At 39.9% G+C, this 21876-nt stretch overlaps 1 protein-coding gene across 2 annotated transcripts in view; it reads left to right on the top strand.

Annotated features, from left to right (window-relative positions):
* Positions 1–10608: 10608 nt before the first annotated feature.
* Positions 10609–21876, top strand: part of EXOC4 (exocyst complex component 4) — an 860605-nt gene continuing 849337 nt past the window's right edge. Inside the window, exon 1 of one of the 2 annotated variants that reach the window (XM_021002278.2) lies at positions 10609–10722. In XM_021002278.2, coding sequence (XP_020857937.1) covers positions 10637–10722 — 86 coding nt within the window. In that variant the 5' untranslated portion in view covers positions 10609–10636. The remainder of the gene's footprint in view (positions 10723–21876) is intronic. The other variant, XM_021002279.2, reaches the window with a different exon arrangement.

Genomic DNA, 21876 nt, shown 5'->3' with positions numbered 1-21876 from the left:
GTGTGGTACTGTTTTATTCTGTGTTTTCTTCTTAGCAGTTGGGACAATGGGAGGCGAGGTGATTCAGTGGATAATGCGGATAGTGGATAGTCTTCCTGGAGTCAGGAAGACTCATTTTCCTGAGTTCAAATTTAGCCTCAGACATTTACTAGCTGTGTGACCCTGGGCAAGTCGCTTAACTCTGTTTACCTCATTTCCTTATCTGTAAAAATGAGCTGGAGAAGGAGACGGCAAACCACTCCAGTATCTTTGCCAAGAAAACCCCAAATGGGGTCACGAAGACTGAACATGACTGAAAATGATTGAACAAGAAAAGTTGGGACAATAGCACAACCTGGCCCTTGTCACCTATTTCCTCTAGATGCTGAAAGGCTTTGTGAGATAAAAGGTACTTTAAGATTCAAGGTGAAAAGTGCTGTAAAATAACAAAGTGTTATTATCTGAGCACACAGCACACATTACCCTTTCAAAACTATTGCATGTAGACAGAGCGCACAGAGTACGGCCCCCTGGGAACCTGCACTTTCAACAAGAAATGGTTTATTATGATAATGGAGTATTCAGTTACTGGCACTGGGGGGTGGGGGGAGTCTCTAAATTCATTGTATTAATTTAGAGTTTTTTGGAGGAAAATAATTAAAACTGTAGGACACCTATGGGTGCTACATAATGCAGATGATCTAGTGTGGTTATAATGGGAACATAATACATTTTATTTATACAGTCTCTAGCCACAAAGAGTATATTAAGTACTTTGCAATAGGGCTCAGAAACTGAAAAACAAACAAGATTAAAATGAGCAATAAACCAGATCACTAGATTCAATCGTACCGTTCAGCAATAAATCTGTTGTAAAAACCGATGTGATCTGCCAAAGGCCTTTGTGCATTTTCTTTAGAAAGATGCTCTATAATGCTTTGGTTCAGGGATATGGGGAACAAAAGAAAGCCTGGGTGGTTCTGTATGGGGTGGTGCATGTGTATGTGTGTGTGTTTGTAGAAAAAAGGATAGTGCTGAGGAAACATGCAGTTATCTGGGCAGAATAACTGTGATCATTCATTTATCTCTCTACTAGATGTTTTCTTCTCAAAAGAATGTGAATTCCCAGAAGGCAAGGGGCTTTTTAATTTTTGTTTTTGTATGCTTGGCGCCTTCTCCAGCTCCTGTAGCATACTAAGGACTTAGTAAATGTTTGTTGAATTGAATTATAGAATGTTATAACTGGAAGAGACCTCATTATCATCTAATACTACTCCCTTGTTTGGTGAAGTCATGTGTTGCCTATCTGTGTGTCTTTCCATGCAGGCTCCCCGTGTATATGTGTTCTTTTCTGCTGATGTGTATATTTGTGAGTGTGTCCCAGGATCGTGAGGGAAATCTTTTATTGCTATTTACTACGCTGTTTCATTAAGTACTTAAAAATCACAACTTGATTCTGTTCTCTGACCTCTAGTAGAAGTAGACATGTTGATAGGGGCTTGTGATCTGTGAACCCACAGAATCCATTAAGCCCAGGGTAGCCTTGGGGTATCTACGTGCAAGGTCAGAGGTCCTGGGTGGTCATGTACAACACGGCATCTTAGTATTCTGTGAAGTCAACGTACCACATTTTAACCATTCCTGCACTGTTAATATTTGTTTATGTCTCATTTCCCAGGCAAAACTGTAGGTTGCTGGCCTACTGTTAGATTTCCTTTGTATCTTACCTAGGATAGTGCAGTGTACATAATAGGGCCACAATAGACGGCTGTTATGTTAATGCTAGATTTTTTTATTTTTACAAAAATCCATTTCCGTAGTAAAGGAGCATGAAAAAATTTCTTCATCAGTCCTACCCTAAGATTTTTATGATTCTGAGTATATGGAAGAAAAAGAAGTCGTGTCAGAACTAGGACTGGAAAAATGAAAGTTTTGAATAGACACGTCTGAATCAAAGAGTCTAAGAGATATATAGATATAGATATAGACACATCCTGGATCTCAAAAGTGTGTTTGGGGGGTGTGTTTGTATGTATACACATCTACAAATACACTCATGCAAATACATGCAAATATATATATGTATATTTCTATATATACAGAATGCCTCTTAGATCCAGAATATATCGACATCTATATCTATCCTTTCAAAATTTTTTATTTATTTATTCTTAACTTATGGAATAAAACAAGCATTTCCCTAACAGTATAATTTTTTAAAAAGATGATTGCACATGAAACTGCAAATCTATTGTATACAACTTGCTATTCTTTTTAAATATATAATAAAGTTATATAAATTTATTTTTTTCCTTTTCCCTCCACCCTAGAAATGGCTACCATTAGACACAAATATGTATATATACGTAAAACCATTCGCTGGATGCAGATAACATCTTCCTTCATATGTCCTTCATAGTTAATTTGGGTATTTATAATAGTCAAAAAGACTTTAAGAACAATTCTATATCTATTCTTTTTTAAATTTTTTTTTTATTAAGGCAACTGGGGTTAAGTGACTTGACCAAGGTCACACAGCTAGTAAGTGTTAGATCTGAGGCAGGATTTGAACTCAGGTCCTCCTGACTTCAGGGCAGGTGCTCTACCCACTGCACCACCTAGCTGCCCCTTCTGTATCTATTCTTAAAGCACAAATCTGACCGTGTTATGCACTGACTCCAGAAACTTTAATGGCTCCTGTTAGCTCTAGGATAAAATATAAACCCTCTGTTATTTAAGCCCTTCACAATTTATTCCAATTTATTTTTCTGGGCTGATTAGATCTTACTACCTCTTACAAACACTCATACTCTAGCCACTCTGGCCCACTTGGTGTTCCCTGTTCATAAAATTCTAGTTCCTTCCTCCCTGCTTTTGGCCTGGCTGTGCCTCATGCCCGCAATGCGTTCCTTCTTCACTTCTTCCTTTTGCAAACTTGAGATCCTTTCAAGGTTCAGCTCAGGTAATACCTTGTACAAGCTTTAATTGATCGCTTCAACTATTAGTGCTACCACCACCCCACAAAAAAGCTGCTTTGTATGCTTATTTTGTATAACTATTGTAATTTTGAATCAGTAGACAGTATATGCCATTTTCCCTGATTTGAATGTAAACTTTTTGAGGTCAAGGACTGGTTTTATCTTTTATTATCTTCATGGTACATAGTAGGTGCTTAATAAAAGTTTGTTGACTGATTGAGGGAACTTCTGGGGTAAGAAGGCAGCTGAGGAAATGGTGGCAAAGTCTGGTGACTCAGAAGTAGAGATGGGAGAGGAAGAAAGATGGTTGTCCTTGGCTGTTCCTCAAAATGGACAGTCCTGGAGGAATTCACTAATGGGAGAAGGTGCTTGCAGAATGAGGAGGCCATGGGCACTTCATTTGTCACTCTGCTGAACTGGTCTTCATCCTGATCTCCAGAAACTCTTCATCTTTGCAAGATTATATCAGCTCGGGAACTCCCACCTCCTCAGTATCTTCTGCCCCTCGGTCCCCTGTCTCCTTTTGATTGAAGGGGAGACTCATTAGAGAGCTCCTCCCAGATTCTCCATTTAAGGAGGGTGCCCAGAATGGCCATCTCATTGTCTCTCACCCAACTGTATTCTCCTTCCACTGCTTTTTATTCTCTTTTTTTATATGTTGACTTCTCCATTAGATTATAAGTTCCTTGAGGGCAGGGACTATCTTTTGCCTCTTTTTGAATCCCCAGCACTTAGCACAGTATGTGGCACATAGGTGCTTAATAAATATTAATTGACTGACTGATTGATTTACTGACTGACTGAGGGAAGTTCCAGGATGAGAAGGCAGCTGAGCATGGTGGCAAAGTCTGGTGAGTTAGAAGCAGGACCAGGAGAGGAAAGAAATTCTGCCCTTTTTAACTTTAGCCTTAGTTCTGCTCTTTCAAGTGAGTTGGAAACTGTCTAATTCCTCTTCCACAAGACTTCAAATATTTGTACCTCTTTATGCATCTATTAATTTCCCCATTTGTAAACTGGGTTTGGAAATGTTCATTAGTACATCAGTTAATCTCTATTAAGGACCTTCTGTGTGACAAAAATACTAGTGTGCTAAGTACTAGTGATACAAAGACTAAAATAAAGGCTTTTCCCTCGAAGAGCTTATATTCTCTAACAGTATGCACAACTATACATGATATGCAGAATTTATCTTCCTTACCCCTAAAATACAAACTGGGGCAATGGAGGGAGAGCTTCTGTTAGCATTAGCAAAGCTTGTGTTTGTCCTTCTGACACATCTGGGCAAGTCACTTAATCTTTTAAGTATCCTACACAGATTTCTAGGTCTTTAAGTTACACATGAGCTATTGAATGAATGAATGAATGAAAAAGAATTTCTTGAGAGGTTTGTTATGTGCCAGGCAGAATTCAAATACTAGTAAGCAAGACATCTCAAGGAGCTGACATTCAAATATGGATGACAACATATAAAGGAGAGCTAATGTGCAGCAAAGTACCTGTGAGATTTGGAAATGGTGACCTGGTTTGTGGCAGGCCTCTGCCCAGCCAAAAACATCCCCTGCCACCTCTACTATGACCATCATCCCCACCTGCCTCACTATAGGAACCTTGTACTCTACCCCTGAAACTATCCTGGGCTCTGTTAGGTGATCCTTCACCTTATCTTTCCTAAAATAACTGCACTTCCCATCTATATTCCCACCTTGCGGCTGTGCTAGAGGAAAAGCCACCTCCTTCTTCTAGCTCCCTTTTATAGCTTGCCTTTTCCTATTAGAAATCAGTTCCTTGAGGGCAGGGATAGTCCTGCTTACATATGTTTATGTTTTTAATTTGAATTTTTAAAAACATTTTAAAAATATGTTTATATTTTTAGCACTTAGCACACAGCCTGACACATAAGCACTAAATAAGTGTTCATTCTATGTACGCGTGTATGTATGTATGTATGTATGTGTGTGTGTGTATGTATGTATGTATGTATGTATGTATGATCTAAATAAGATAAAAATCTCACTTATCAGGACTCAGGGTGCCAAAGGCAAGAGTCCAAATTCCAGTGAGAGGAAAAGAAGGTCCAGGATGACTGGGAAAGTAATATGGGGATCTAATTCCAGAAGTTCTCCTATGGCAGGCCAGGGTGGTCCAAGGGGCAGAGTCTATGTTCAATGGAAGTGTATGATAAAGAAAGATTCCCTACATTAATTGGAGGCCCACAAAACAACAGAAAGAAAACTCCTAAAATGCACTCTAATTTAAATCTTGTCTAACACTCTCTGCTGTTTCAATTTAATGCCCTCCCTCCCCCCTTGTCAGGGTGTGGAAGAATGTTTCTTTGTAATTCTTCAGTAAATGCATTATAGCTGCAGATTTTTTTCTCTTAGCACTTGTTATTTTTTTTTCAGTCTTGAAATGAGACCACAAAGTATCTTAGTTAAATGGATTTGAAGTCAACTTTCTTAAAAGTGTGCTGTAGTGCCTGATAAGCTAAGTTAGAATGTTCTCTTATTACACCGGGTCTGGGCCACTCATGACAGGGTTAGCTTTATATGAAATTGTGAAATAGATGAAGCTTGTTTTCAGATGCCATTGCTTTCTATTTTGGCATTTTGGGGCTTTGATGATACTTCTTCTTAGCTGTATAGGGTCCTCATTGTGGTCCCCCAACCTGTTCAAATACCACCTACTACATAAAGCCTTTCTTCATCACCCAGGCAACTAGGACCCTTCCTTCCAAAATTAGCTTGTATTTATTTTGTACATTTCCTTATATGTTTATAATAATGATAGCTAGCGTTTATGCGCTAGAGACAGCTTGGTGGTATAGCTGATAGTGCAAAACTTGGAATCAGGAAGATGTGACTTCAATTCCTGCCTCTGACATCTATTAGTTGTGTGACTCTGGTCAAGTTTCTTATCCTATGTCTGCATTAGTCTCCTCATCTGTAAAATGAGGATAATCATAACACCTACCTCTCAAGGACATTATGAGGATAAAATGAGATAATGTTTATGAAGTGCTTTGTAAATCTTAAATGCTAGCTATTGTTATCACATAGTGCTTTAAGGTTTGCAAAGCATTTTACATATGCTAACTCATTTGATCCTCACAATAGCATTGTCAAGGAGGTGGAGTTATCCATTTTACAGATGAGGAAACCAAGGCAGGTAGATGTTAAGGGTCTTGCCCATGGCCACATAGTCAGTAAGTATCCAAGGCAGAATTTGAATTCATATCTTTCCTGATTTTAAGTCCTGTGACCTACCTACTGTGCCACCTTGCTGCCTACTTATCTTTGTCCTTATTGTCTCATAGATAGAATGCTAATTCCTTAAGGGCACAGGGATTATTTCATTTTTGTCTTTGTATCTCAAAGAAGAAAGCACTGTCATAATAAAATTACAAGCTATTGGAATGGGTTTCATATTGCTCTGTTAACAATGCCCTCTGTTCAGAGTCATATAACTACATATCACCATCCAGTTCAGGAAAATCAGAAGACTAGATGAGGTGAAATAAGAGATGAAATTGAGAAGCTGGTGAAATCTAAAGATTCACTTAATGCAAACTACATAAACATGACAGAAACGACACCAATTTTTCAAATTATTTTGAAAATGAAATGAGCGTACTTAGAATGAAATTTCAAGAAACCTTTTTGAGTTTGATAACATACATTCTAATTGAAGATGCTTAAATTCATGGATAATGGGTTGAGTTTTGAGGGAGTTATTATTATTGTTGTTATTATTCCTACTTATTACAGGGGCGGCTAGGTGGCAAAGCAGATAGAGTGGCAGGCCTGGAGTCAGGAAGACTCATCTTTTTGAGTTCAAATCTGGCCTCAGACATTTACTAGCTGTGTGACCCTGGCTGAGTCACTTAACTCTAGTTGCCTCAGTTTCCTCATCCGTCAAATGAGCTGGAGAAGGAAATGGAAAATCCCTTCAGTATCTTTGCCAAGAAAACCCCAAATAAGTTCGTGAAGAGGTGCACACACCTGGACAACAACAGCAACAACTCTTATTACTATTATCTTGTTCTCCTATTTGTTTTTTTTAATGTAGTTTGATTAACAATAGTTCCGGTGCTATTCATAGGATCATAGATTTAGAGCTGAATGGGACCTTAGAGGCCATTGAATCCAAAACCTCATTTTACAGATAAAGAAACTGAGGCAGAGAAAGGTTAAATTACTTATCCAGGATCACACAGCTGGTAAGTTTCTGCAATGGGATTTCAACCAAATTTTCTTTACTCCAAGTCCAGTGCTTTGCTTTATTCACCACGTATTCACATGCATTATTATTATTTTACATTTAATGTTCTAGAGATTAATGCTTAGGTGGATAAAATAACTGCCTTTTGCATTTTAGTAAAAGTGTTGGGATGTGAGTTTATCTTCTATAAACTTACTGAAAACAGCTTTTTTTTTCTTCTGAAAACATCTTTAAGGTAAGTCCAATAGCCAACAGGATGATGATAACGTACTTTCTCCTGAGCCCAGGTGACTTTGATTCCTTAACTTTTTTCGGATCAATGTTATTTTGGGACCACTGTGGGCAATGTGTTTAATAGAGCTTTCTGTACCAGGCACTTATAATCTCTGGGCAATGTAGAAGGAAAAAAATATTCAGAAAAAAGGAGTTTGCATACCAGGAGGTCCACCCCCTCCCTCTAATTCTCATATCTGTGGTCCAGACCAGTACAGTTTGCTTGTTGAATTCTCAAGGATATTTTGAAGTCTGTATTTGTGTCTGTGACTCAATGAAAAAAACCCCAACCTAACAAACCTCTGGGAAAGCTACCCCAGGGTATGCAAGCAAGCCATGAATACAGCACTATGTGTCTATCATTTATGGCCCTAGAATGGTGTGGGGAACCTGTAGACTTGAGGTCACATAGGTCCTTGGGTGTAGTCTTTTGACTGAGTTCAAGTTTTATAGAACAAATCCTTTTATTAAGGGTATTTGTTCTGTGAAGTTTGGATGCAGTCAAAGGGCCCGACCTAGGAGCAAGAAGCCTACCCGCAGCCTCGAGGCCCCACATTCCCCACCCCTGACAATCATTGCCTGGGGTGCTGAAAGGTTGATTTCCCTTACCTATCATCTTTTACAGAGGGAAGATCACAGGACTTCCTGACTCCCAAATCCTCCCACTAATCATGACACTATGTGTGGAGATGCCTTGACTTAGGAGAAATCACAACCATAGAAAAATGTTGTTGAAGTTAGTTTGGAGGCTGGGATTCCAAACTAATCAGTCCCTGATAGAGAGAGACAGGGGGAACTGAGGCTCCCTGAGCTCTGACTACAGGGCTGACTCCTCTAGAGCCTTTCTTTAGAATACTCTCCCCCAACATCATTTGCAGCCCAGATAGATGCCTAGCAAATAGCAATTTGATACAGATCCCAAAGAGGCCTCTGAACTGCTAGGCTGGCTTCACTTACACACTTCATTTATCTACAATAATAAGAATATCAATACTGTGGATTTATCTTCAGCTTTTCATCTGAGGAGGTCAAAGCATTTTAATTTAATTGTATATTCCCCGGACTTTAAGACCCACTGGGTGTATTTACAAATGTAATAATAAGAACTCGGCTCTATCTCAGTTCACAATTGAGCAGATAACATCAAATCAAAATCTGCACATGCACTAGTTTCTGCCCTGCCTAAAACACAAACGCCTCAAACCACTTAGCTTCGGGTTCAAGGACCTGCATTCATTCTAAATTCAACACACATTTATTGATCACATACTTCGTGCTGTTAGGCATAACAGATAGAAGTCCAGCCTTGGAGTTGGGAAGCTCGAGGTTCAAGTCCATCCTCTGACATTTAGTTATGTGATATTAGACAGGTCAATTACCCTCGCAGTGCAGCTCTTTAAGATGTCGAATTGCAGAGTTGTGGATTTATGCTGGTAAAGAGAGTTTCCAAATCTGGAGTTTTCTACTACAATGAAATCACAGAATCCTTCTCCCAGACCTCTGGAAAACAAAAATAGAAACAAACCAAAAGTCACTTATAGTCCTGAGCATGGTGGCTTCTGTGGTGAGTCACTGTCTATCTCCCAAGTCCTGTCTTTGCTTGCTTCTCCCTGCTAATTGAAGTAGACAAGTTTTTACTTTCCCCTCCTCCCTTTCCAATTCTCTGCTCATTTACAGAGAATGCCCCAAATGCCCAGTCTGGCTTCCTGGTCCACCAGTTTCTAGGAGAAAGTCTCTAGATCTCTCTAATCTTCGATGACTCAACCTCCAGAATCCTCTTCTCCCTGGTTTTGGCCTCCTAGGTTTGAACCAAGACAGATATAGAGTTTAATGCCCTTCCTGAATTCTATGGTCCAGTAGTTACTTAATGAGAAAGGGAGCAGTGTGAGCAAACTGGGATAGCAAAGGCTGAAGAGCCCTGGGCATCGTTGGCTGAAGTTTTAATTTAGAGTTATTGATTCAAGGTAGAATAGGCACTGAATCATCTACTTGGCCTGCTGCCTTTGTTCCTTGCCTGACTTCAATTAAAACAAAAATTGCAGTCTTTGGAGGATGCTGATTCATAACACTAGGATGCCTGAAACAATTTGCTTTCCCCTTTCCTCAGAAGTGCTTTAATCTTCACGGTTATGTATTTCTTTTACATTTCTTGGCATGATCTTTTTTTCCAGTTTCTCCCTCTTCATCTCCCTGACTTTTCTGTCCTTTATACTTCTTCCCCTGGTTTTTTTTTTTAATGCTTCCATATTGACATAGTGAATGAATCTGTTGCATGAGACCTAAGCTCATAAACTAAAATTATTAACTTTCAAGTAATGTAAAAAACTACATGTAAAAATCTAACCAGATTAATTATTACTATTTTTTAATCTCCTATACTTCATTCTGACAGAGGGCTGTTTTAAAGTTCTAGATAGTTAAATTGTACTTCCTCTCTTCTCCGTCTGTGTGTTTTTAGCTTTATCCGGAGATGCTGGAACATTGGCATAAAACAAATATGTAAATTAAACAACCAAAAAAAAATCAGAATTAAAAATATAATTTTAATATCCCAAAGAGAAATTTGCATTTTATTAAATTTTATACACTCTTGGGTTTTAGACACAATTGTCTTGAGTTAAAATGTCTTAAATTTTCAAAAATCAAATTCCTAGAGAACAAGATTCTGACAGTTTAGGGATATACCAAAACTTTTGTCCCTTTGGATTTTTTACCTTTGAGAATTCCTCGGACAAGAGGATACTAATTTTTAAAACTCCACAAAGACCTAAAAAATCACGTGAAAAACATTAAGATCAAGTATAATGAAAAAAAAATTAAGACTGGAATAAAAAATAAATGAAGAACACTGATCAGGAGCTTTATGAACCAGTCATTGGATTAATTTTCCCACGCTTACAATGCATGCTAGAGAGAAATGAGCTTGACAGCAGAAATTCACGGTTCATTGACAGAACTACAAGTACCAACATGCTTTGGGGAAAAGGGCTTGCCGCTCCACAGAATATTGAGACCGCTGATTCCGCCTTCTCACTTTCACTATTGGATTTTTGGGCGTACAGCAACGCCCCTGCTCTCATGCGATTGGTGAAAACTTCTAACGGGTTAGCGCTCAGTGGTTGAGCGTCCTTTTTCCGCTTCTTCCCTCCTCCTCACTTCTTGCCCCACCCCCCCCGCCCCGTACCAAGATGGCGGCAGAAGCAGCTGGTGGAAAGTACAGGAGCACAGTCAGCAAAAGCAAAGACCCCTCGGGCCTGCTCATCTCCGTGATCAGGTGAGGGAGGCCAGAGGCAGAAGGCCGCACTCAGGGGCCGGGGGCCGGGGTGTCTGGACCCCGGCTAAGGGACAGGGGAAGGGCTGTCAGTGGTTCTCATCCTCTGGACCTTTCCCTCGCCTCCCTCCCCGCCACTGATGGGAAGCTCGTCTCAGGGAAGGCGTCCCCTGCCTCCCCCAATCCCCACGGTTGGCAGGGGTCCCCCTTGAGGTCCCTCGGCCTCCCAGGGGGCCTCAGCCCCCAGCAAGGCTAGCTGGGAACACGGGACAGAAAACCAAGGGGTTTCCATCCATCCATTCATCCATCTATCCATCCACACATGTATCTGGGGCCCTGAACGCCGAGCTGCAGGAGTGGAGCTCAGGGAGGGTGATCTGCAACCGTTGCCTGAGTGTTGGGAATCTCTGAGGCCCGTGTCAGAGTTGTAGCAGCTGCCCTGGCTCACCCCCTCCCGCCCAGGGCCACAGGTTTGAAATACAAGAACTCTTGATGAGAGGAATACGTGAGCATACTCATCTTAAGTTGTTGTACTTCCATCACATCCTTTCCACTCTCCACCCAGCCTGTCCCCTTAACAAATTCCATACATTTTACTGCCTTGGGCCTTGTGTTTGATTTCTTAGTGTTAGGCCTTGTAAGTAACACAGCGGTCAAGTCGAAGTGAATTGGTTGGGAAAGGGGGTGGGGGGTGAGGAGGAAAGAAGGAATCCATTCTTCCAAGATCAAATGGCATAAAGTACCTAAAGTAGTAAGGCTCTGTTTCAGTGGGAGCTGTTAGGCTTACCTAGTCCATCATTTACTTCAGAGAAGGTAAATAGGCCTATTTCGTGTTGGCAGCTAGTCAGTTTCATTCCAAGCTTCTCATGCCCTAGAGTGATTCCGTTTTGTGTTTCTGCCTGGACAGGTTTGAGTAACAAGATTTAAGTGTAAAAACATGCTGAATAAAAAGTTTTTTAGAGGAGGTGGGAATAAACCTCACCTTTTTTTTTATTCACTTGATAATTCTTTTCAAGATTAATATTTGAATTTGCACTGAGGTGTTCCCAATTAAAAAAAAAACAACCCTGTAAAAATAAAGCCCATGATTGTCCTAGTAGATGACACTAATAGATTAAATGCCACACATTCATTTATTCTTTCAAAAAATGTTTATTAAGTACCCATTATGTGGTTGGCACTTAGTGGCATCCATAGATAGATAAGACCAAGTCCCTGGCTTTAAGGAAATCATACGTTAAACCCATTTATCCAATTCACTGAAATTTTCTGAACGTATTTGTGAAAGTAATGCTGCAGAAAACCGGGAGGAGGATCAAGATTTGTAACATTAGAACATTTTCATCTTTCCACAGTTTCCACAAGTGTGAAGAAGCATTTGCCTTTAATGTTGCCATTGGTTTCTAATCTTTTTGCTGTGATTTTGGGGTGCAAGGGAGGAGTTTGAGGGGGGTGAAGACCTGAAATCCACCCCCTGTATGTGTGTTTTTTAAGACAGTAAGAATTAAAAATGTGTGCACTTGAAGAATTGCTGTGTTTTTGTTTGTCATGGTTAGGTTGGTATAATGCACAGTGACTGATTAAGGCTGATGCACAATTTACCCATGCCAACTGTGGGTCTTTGTTTTTTTTGTTTAGTAGAATGTTTTTATCATCTGCCAGGTGCCTTTGTGATAAGAGTGTGATCATTTGAAGAAAAAAAACAACTAGCTATAGTGCCTCAAAGTAGTATCAGAGAGTTTCTGATGATTTTACATTATTATTGTGAATGAGTCTATACTTGCCTGGTCAAAATAGATTCTAGAGAACATGATTTAAGACTAGTGTAGGGTTTCTGCCTCCTGAAGAGGAGAAAATTAACCGTCTTGGGTATGATGGAAAGGTTTCTCATTTCCTTTTCTTCTCCCATATTTTGTTGCTCCTTTTTTGTATTAAGGCATTGGGTAAGAACTAGAAGTTAGGAAAATGGCTATTTGAATCTCTAGGATTCTGAACTTATGGTGAGATGAAGTCACAGTTGCATAATAAGATTGCATAATAAGAGATTCTTGATTTCATGGAATCTCAAAGTTGGAAAAAAAAACTTCATGGATCCTTTATTCATTCATTCATTCATTACTCAGCCAACATTTATTGAGTGCCTACTATATATGAGGTAATGTATTCAGTATTGATGTTTCATTCAATTTCATCTACCAGGACTGATGTTTCAGTTCCAATGACCTATATTTTCCCCTCATGCTTAGCTGTCCCTCTTTTCTATCTAACAAGAATCTCTTTTTTAGTCAGTTCACATCCCACAATTGCCCTAAGTATGGGGCTAGAAGTTTTGATAATTGAGAAGGATTTCAAATGAGAGATGGAGAAATAATTCTCCATTTGCTTCCTCAAATACTGCTGGTTAGCTTTATACTGGTTAGAACATGACGTCGCTATTGTGAAACTGATTCCCATTCAACTTCTCAGGACCCTGCTCTTGTCTATTGGGCAAAGGCAACTGGGGGAAACTGTTTGTGTAGTAAGATTAGGATGGAGAAGGGTAGGCTATTGTAGCATACAGATTCATACTGAATATGAAGCAGCTGGTAATCTGCCTATCTGCTCAAAAATCCTTGAGTAGTATCATACTTCGGGCCTGGGAATTTGTTCACTTTGATTTCTTTGCCATTGTGTGTTACTGACTGTTCCTTCTTGTGTCTCTGTCTACTCTAGACCAAAGGGACAATGCTTTCTGTCAAAAGCTGAGGATGAAAGGGAGTACATGCACATGGTGTTATATTGGGTGATTATATTATGAACTGGGGATGAGGATTGAATATTTACCTCATTATCTAGAAGTGTGGGTCCTGGTATAAAGTTTTTATCCTCCTGAGTGGCACTCAGGAATCTTGCCTATTGTCCTTCATTTTCTTTCCATTGCAATTATATTTCTATTTCTATCCCATACCATAACTGGGGAAAACGTCAATGTCTGTAGATGAGAGAACAGTGACATCAATCACTTTGAAGAATGGGGAGAGAATGACAAGAGAGATATTTTTTAGGTACTTCTAGGTAAAAGTTTTACTGCTCCAATGAAAATACATTTTGAATTATTGGTAGAACCCACTCCATTGGGACTATTCCAATGCTTCTTGCTAACCTGGATCAAACTTGTCCATCCTGTCTTTAACCACTTGCAAATTCTCTGCCAAAGGTTGTAGCTGAAGCACATTGTGTATTAGGGTGGTTTCCCTGGTGACCTTGTTAATGAACTGAAAGAATATAACTGAGCATTTTCATATTTGTTTTTGCCATAGTGTTGACGTCTAGGGGTGGTAGGAACCCCTAATTTCAAGGGCAAAAGATGCGGGTCCTGCCTTGAATGAAATTGACACAAACCTCCTTTCAGTCAGAGACAAGGTTTATTAAAACACTGACTGAGGTGGGTATGATTTTAAGAATCTGTGGTATTGGCCAGATTTTAAGAATCTGAGCCTTTGTATTGAGGATACTACTTGGCCAGACTCTTAAGGAATCTGAGCACTTTAATGGAGGCAAGATGGACCTTTTATACAGAAGACTATGGGAAGATCTGGATGTGATCTAGGAGTGGCAAAATAGTCTGGGGAAAAGGACCAGGAAGGGCTAGGTACCCCAGGTGAACAACAGGGACCTGGGCCACGTGGAAGGGGTGTAAATGGAATGAACGGTGAGAAGTGGCCTGGGTGATCTAGAGGTAACAGACAATGAAGGGCTGGGCTAAGTTAGAGGTAACAGAGAATTGGAGATTGGGGAAGGGTCAAAGCCACAATTCAAGGAACTAGGAAGGGCCAGGTGCGCCAGGTGAACGCCAGGGACCTGGGCCACGTGGGAAAGTCCAGGGCCTTCTAGGAGTCATTAGTGCCCCATCAGTACTAACCATCACAAAACAAGTCATAGTGTAAGGACTCTTCTTTCTAGGTCTTCCACATGAGTGGGAAGCTCTGATAAGAATCAGAAAACATTCCAAATAGCAGATTCTCATGCAGAATTGGGAGTGTAGTGACCAGGACTTTGATATTGCTGAGATGAGCTGGGTTAGTTTGTCTAGGGCAGGTATTCCCAACCTGCAGTTCCCCTGTGGATCATGAGAAGCTTGTCAAGGGGGCTGTGCAGAGTTTTTCTTATGTGCCATATTCATGGCAAATTTTAGAGTTTGTTTCATCTCATATTGAAAATGTTTATGGAAAGCCAAGGGGCATGTGGACCAAAAAGGTTGGGAACTCCTGTTCTAGGTTGTAAAAATTAGCTATAGATTCATATCCACATGATGGAGAAAAAAAGGATTGTAGAGAAGCATAAAAGGGCTTCATTTTGCTCCTGTGCTGAGGTTAGATCTCTTAGGTGTTTCAAAAAGTAAAATCAGTATGCTGTAGAAAACTTAGACATGAGTGATATTGCAAGTGTTAGTGCACGGGCTTTAAATGGAAGAAGTAGAGGAAGGGCTGGGTTTTAGGAAGATCTGAGTTCAAATGAGGCATTAGACACCAGCTATGTGACCCTGGGCAAGTCATTTAACCCCCTGGCATCCTGGGCCAGTGCCGGTCATCTTGATCTTTTTCTTGCCACTGAAATTTGATGACTCTGGAGGAAAGAGTGAAGCTGAGGATTGTGAAGTTCTACCCCACTCATGTGCAATTCGTGAGCAAATTCAGACATCACGCTTGTAATGTCATTGGTCCTCTTTAAGAAAGACGGATGAACTACAACAGGAGCTCTGCGAGAAGTCTCTGCACAGAGAGGACTTCCAGAGCAGGTGTTGTGAGTTAAATGGGGTGACACAGTTTTTTTTTCTTTTTTTTTCCCTTTATTTTTGGTGAAGCAATTGGAGTTAAGTGACTTGCCCAGAGTCACACTGTTAGTAAGTGTCAAGTGTCTGAGGCCGGAGTTGAACTCAGGTTCTCCTGACTTCAAGGCCAGAGCTCTATCCACTGGGCCACCTAGCTGCCCCTGTGACACATATTTCTTAAACATGTGCCTCATTACAATGATGGTGGTCTAAGTTTAAGCTTACTCCTCCCATGGAAGCTGTATTTGTGGGAAGGAGTGAGCTAGGTTCATAGGAGATAACTCTCTTTACCATGTTATCTGAGAGAAGTTGGGGGCTGCGGCTATTTCTCTTCCTCCTCCTCCTTATTTATTTTATTTATTAATATTCTTTTTCAAGAAGCTGGGACAGTTTACTTTTTGTCTTTCGTGGTTTTCATTTTTGATTTCTTGAAATATTGCTTCAGAAAGACAGGTTATTAAAAAGCTCTTTGTGTTTTAAATGGAGCTACTTGACTCCACATAAAACCCAAACACTCTGGCTTTCTTTGAATGGCCGATAATGACCCCAACCCAAGCCTTTGTGGCTCATTGTTTCGTTTTGATGGCTTGAAAAGACTGGCAATAGCAATTATTTTCTGTTCTGGCCAGAAACTTTGAGGATCTTGACCTCCCATATTGATATCTTTTTGTTGGTGAATTGAGCCATCTTTTGTTGTAACTCTTACCTAGTCCTCAGTCTTTGAATGAGCTCCATCTCAGATAGACTTAGACCTGAGAAAGACCTTAATTTAGAAAGGCCAAGGTCTCCAACTGCATCCTGGGCCCTTGCCACTTGTCTTGACTTTTATCTTGCCACTGGACTTCCATGCGTGGAGGAGAGAGTGAGGCTGATGACCTTGCACTGCTCAGCCCTGCTCATAGCCACACACAGGTTAGGACATCAGACTCATGATGACATTAGTCCTTTTTGAGAACAAAAGATGAATAGCAACACTTAACCTCTCTTTGGCTCAGTTCCTCATCTGTAAAATGGGGGCATACTGTGAGAAGGAAATGGCAAACCACTTCAGTGTCTTTGCCAAGAAAATCCCATGGACAAAGGTCCATGGAGTCACATTGTTGTGATGTGACTGAATGATTCAACAACAACAACAACAGGAGGGGAAGACTGCCAAGCTAGATGCCACAGAGAGTAGCTCAGTATAGGATGGAGAAAATCAGGAGAAATACCCAAAAGTTCACAAGAAACAAAAGTCAAGAAAAGAGCTCTAACAAAACCTATCACCTCGGATTCCTAACACACAAGTTACAGTTAATCCTTTCCATATTGTAGGGGTTAGGGAGGCAGTGCTCCCACAATCTGGAAAATTCCCATAAAATTTTTTGATCCTTTCTTCATACTAGAGAAGAAGTCTGAATTATTGTGATATTAAAAGATAAAATATGTTGATCTTATACAATACTATACATATATTTTATGCATTTCTGAGTTTCTAAACTTTTCCTGTGTTTTCTGCTGGTCTTTTCGTGTTGTCTGTGGCTTCCACAAAACTCCCCCCAAATTCCCGTTTAATTTCTTATGCTGACCTGTGATATATCGAAACTGTGATGTGGAAAGTTGAGATATGGAAGGGATATAGGGAGGCATCAAGATGGACCAGAAAGCCTAACTACTCGGAGACCTTATTAGAAGTTTTCAGAAAACACAGTATGGTCACTTGTCAGTTATGTTGTAGAAAGGGTTCTTTTCTGGGTATGAGTTGGACTAAATTTCCACTGAGGTTCCTACTGAATCTGACATTTTGTTATTCTGTGCAGGAGACAAGTTTGACCTCATGGGTATTGCTAAAGCTTGGTAGAGTGAAAACAATGACTGGAATATGACTCTGGAAGGTCATAGCTTATTCAAAAGAAATAGCATAGGCAAAAGAAAGAGAAGCAATGTATGTTAAGAAGATATACTCAGTGAAGAAGTTCAAGAACTTGAGTATGAAAACATGGTAGAGAGCATTTGGGTTAACAAAGGCAGAAATTAAAAGAATATTGCCATACAAACTGTTCAAACAAAAAGGAAATAGATGAGGAGTTCAGGAAGTATCACAAGCTTGGCATAGAGCCACTGTGTGGTAGTGATAGGGGATTTCAGTTTATCAAGGCATCTGCTGTAGTTTTCTAACTGCCAAAAGGAGAGTAGCTAATAACTTCTTGACTTGACTTAATGGTAATTTCATCCTTAAGAAAGTGGAGAACTAACAAGGGGGAAACTATAATGGTCCTGATTGTCTCAACAGGATAAAATGTTGGGCCAAATCTAATCTCATTTAATAGAGAAAAGTAAAAAAATCTTATGCTTGGATTAAAAACAATCATCTTCCTGAGTGCAAGAGGGAAGAAGCATGTCTAGGCAGCATTTGTCTTTAGAAGTCCTGGGGATTTTAGTGACTTATATTTGATGAGACAACAGTGCCAGGGTGTCCATAAAAGCTGCTTCAGTCTTAAGCTTCACTAGGAGTAGCATAGAATGCAAGTTCTCAACCTGGGCCCTGGGATTTGTTTTTTCAATATTTGGGTAATTGTATTTCAATAGAATTAGTTTCCTTTGTAATCCTATGTGTCTTATTCATTTACAAACATCAGTCTGAGAAGGGGTCCATATTGTTTCACCAAACTGCCAAAGAGGTCCTGATAGTAAAAAGATTATGAACCTTTGGTCTTGGACTTAAGGAGGAGATTGTATTTTGGTGCAATACTGTGTCCAGTTTGGATTGCCTTAGTTTAGGAAATGCATTGCCAAGTTAGAGAGCATTCAGAGGAGCATAGTGATGATAATGAAGTGCACTTTGTCCCTGTTATTTGAGAATCATTTGAAGGAAGTAGATATTTAGTCTGGAGTAGAGAAAGTTTGCAAGGGTGAAGCTGGTTGGTTTCACATACACTTTGTCTTCAGGTATTTGAAGGGCTATCACGTGTAACTAAGGGCAGAACTAAGGAGAAATGGGTGGAAGTTAACAAAGAGTCAGGTTTAGGATTAAGATGAAAAACAAAACTGATCCTGATAGAGCAATCCACAAGTAGAATGAGTTTCTTTGGATATAGTGGGCGTCCCCTTCATTGGAGGTCTTGATTCAGGAGCAAGATGACCATTTCTTGGCCATATTGTAAAGTTTACTCTTGTCCAGGTACAGGTTGTATTAAATGGCATCTGAGATTGCTACCACCTCTTGAGATTATTTGATTCTGGGAGTCAAGAAATATTTATATAAAGCAAGGAAAGTTATTCTCTCCCCCTCTTCCCCAGCAGCTTTTGGGTTTGCCCAGATAAGTTATTTACTTAAACTCAGCTTTTCCAAAGGTAGGTCTCGTATATAATAATTCTCTTCAAAATTTCCATGAGCCCATCACTGTGTCTCAAAATTTATTTCCTGTCAGTGACGTGGAAGTATTGCCACTACCACCCCTCCCCGGTGTAGACTGTCATCACCTCTTGTCTAGACTACTGTAGAGGCCTGATCTGCTTGTCCCAAGTCTCTTCATTATAATCCATCCTCCACTCAGCTGTCAAAGTGATCAAAGTGATTTTCCTAAAGCTCTGGTCTAACTATGTTATTCACACTCCCTTCCCCCATTCCCATCAATAAACTGGAGTGGTTCCCTATCACCTTCGCGATCAAATATAAAATCCTCTGCTCTGTCTTAATGTAGCCCTTTCCTATACCTTTCCAGTCTTCTTACACTTAGCATTCTCCTGCCTTCATAATACTGGCCTTCTTCTTGTTGTTTCTTGAACAAGACACTCGATCTCTTGTCTCTGGGCATTTTCACTGGCTGTCCTTCATGTCTGCAATGCTCTCTTTCCATGTCTCTACCTCCTGGCTTCTTTAGCTTTCTTCGAATCCCAGCTAAAATTCTACCTTCTACAGGAAACCTTTTCCAGTCCCTCTTAATTCTAGTGCCTTCCTGCTGTTGACTATTTCCTATTTATTCTGTAGTTTGTACATAGCTGTTTCCATGTTGTCTCCCGCATTAGACTGTAAGCTTCTTGTGGGGGTGGGGAGGCTATCTTTTGCCTTTATTTGTCTTCCCAGTGCTTAGCATAGTGCCTGACACGTGGTGGGCACTTAATAAATGCTTATTGATTGATTGGCTGGAACCTGGAGGACTTGGTCCCTTACCTATAAGATTTTAATGCTTTTTTCTAAGGAATCCTATTGAAGGGATAGACAGAGTATAATTATAGTGCTGGGCAGGTGCATATATGTAAAGCACCTGGAGGACTTTGGGGAAAATTGGCATTATTTGTAAAACTCTTTGGGGAAATATTCATATTTATTCTTTCCCAAAGTGAAATATAGTGGCATGGGGATGACCTCAGATCTGTAAAATGCTATTTTGAGAGAACCATAGAAGTAACTAAACAGGATAAGAGAGAGGGGATTCTTAAAATTTAGTCACATACCAAAAGAATGTTGGGTCAAAGTGCAGCCATTAGATCAAGTTTTGGTTGTTTAACCTTGCTACTAGCCTTTCAAAATGGAACTAATTGGATGGACAGAGTGTTGGCTACCTGCTGTTTTTGTTTTTGTTTTTTTTTTTCCCCTATACAGAAGACATTCACCTCTCTATATATTGATTTTTCCTAACCTTTTGTTTGGTCTGAAGTTCGTGGAAGCAGCCTTTTTACATGTAAAATAAGCAAGCTGGCATTTTGGAGATGCTATTTTAGTTTTGCTAGACATTGTCAGATTTTTAATTGGAGAACGTGTCTGCCTCTTACAGTTAGGTGATTCGCTTTCCAATTAAATGTTGTTTTTTACAAGTTGGCCTTTAATAGCTGCTTTAATTGGGAAGACAAACTTTGGTTGTGACTTGAGAAAGAGACCTCATTGAAAGCTCGGTGCAGAGCTTTGAAAGCCCCGGATTCTGGTTACAGATGACAAGGAAGATTGAAGACAGCCAGAGTATCAACTTTTATGTCTTCACAGAAGTTGGGCTTTCAAAAACCCTCTGAAAAGCCTTTATTTTAGACACCTATGAAATCCCTTCCTCGGAGGAATTTTTTGGTTAGCACAACATTTAATTCAAAGGCAGCTTTGCAGAAGAAGTCTAGTCTTTGATGAAATCTTTGAAAAAACAGCCTTGATGTCAATGGCATGGTTGGTGGAAAGAAAGGAGCATCTATACAGTGGCCAGGCCTCATAGCAGAGTTGTGAGAGTCGTGTTGAATGTCATTTCTGGCTCCACCTTTTGCATGCATTTGGAGTAACATTGTAATTTTTCTCAGTTACTCCATTTCCAGGGGAATACAAGGGAGCCGGTGTCTTTGAAAACTATTTCAAGAATGCCTAGAATTGAATTCTTAATAGAAAGTCTTAGGAATTTTAGGAGTACTTGGACTGTACATGTGAATTTAAAGGAGAAGAAATAATCATGTTTCCAGGAAAACCACAAAGTACCAAAACGTTAGTTACCCAGAAATTCCCATGCATAGCTTCTGTGTTTAAGTTCCTTCAGTCAAGGACAGTAGATCATTTCATGGTGGGTAGGGAGAGGAGTGCAAGTTTATATCCAAAAGCAAAGTAGTTAAGATTCTAGGTGTTGTCCATATTTTCTCTAGAGTAAACTGATAATTCTGCTGCCCAACTGGTCAAAACATCAGAAGCAAATTTAGACTCCATATAAAGAAAAAGCTTCCTAACAGTGTGAACTATCTAGAAGTAGTATGGGCCTACTTCAGGAGGTAGTTAGTGCATTTCCCCAATCTGAGGACTTCAAGCTTAGGTTGGATGATTACTTGCCTGGTATCTTCTAAAAGATACAGATCAGAGTGAATGGGATGGCCACTAAGGGCCTCCCAGCTCTCAGAACTTTCTGTGGTTCTTTGGTATAGTTGCCCAAAGCAGTGTAGAGAAAGGATAGTGGACTTACTCAGCCAGTCTCTCCATATTTTATGTGGAATCATAGGTAGGGATTAAGACCTTGAACTACCATTAAGAACAGTATTCTCTTTGTTTTACTGAATGATGAGACTCCTTGTGTTTTGGATCTTATTAACTTGGTGTTTTAGAATTAAAGCTTACATTTTTTTGGACAACTTTTGGGAAAAATTAGGCTTGCATTTTGGATAGGTTGTGTCTAAAACCTTAAAAAGGAATTGATTTGGTTCTTCTTGGATAGATACCATTCTATTTGCCACATTTCTTATCCTAAGCCATTTTAGCTAGAAACTTATAAGCTGATGGCTATTTAATAAATAGACTTGGAGGTCCAGACTTGGACATGGGTTCAAATTCTATCTTTTCCCTCCATGCTCCTCCCCCCTCCTAACTTCCTTGTTAGTATGGAGGGCAATGCCTTCCTCCCAGTCCC

The sequence above is a fragment of the Phascolarctos cinereus genome, unplaced genomic scaffold (genome assembly GCF_003287225.1).
Source record: "Phascolarctos cinereus isolate Bilbo 61053 unplaced genomic scaffold, phaCin_HiC Scaffold_1;HRSCAF=81, whole genome shotgun sequence".
Taxonomy (NCBI): domain Eukaryota; kingdom Metazoa; phylum Chordata; class Mammalia; order Diprotodontia; family Phascolarctidae; genus Phascolarctos; species Phascolarctos cinereus.
The sequence above is the reverse complement of the archived record's forward strand: the minus strand, read 5'-3'. Positions and strand labels throughout refer to the sequence as shown.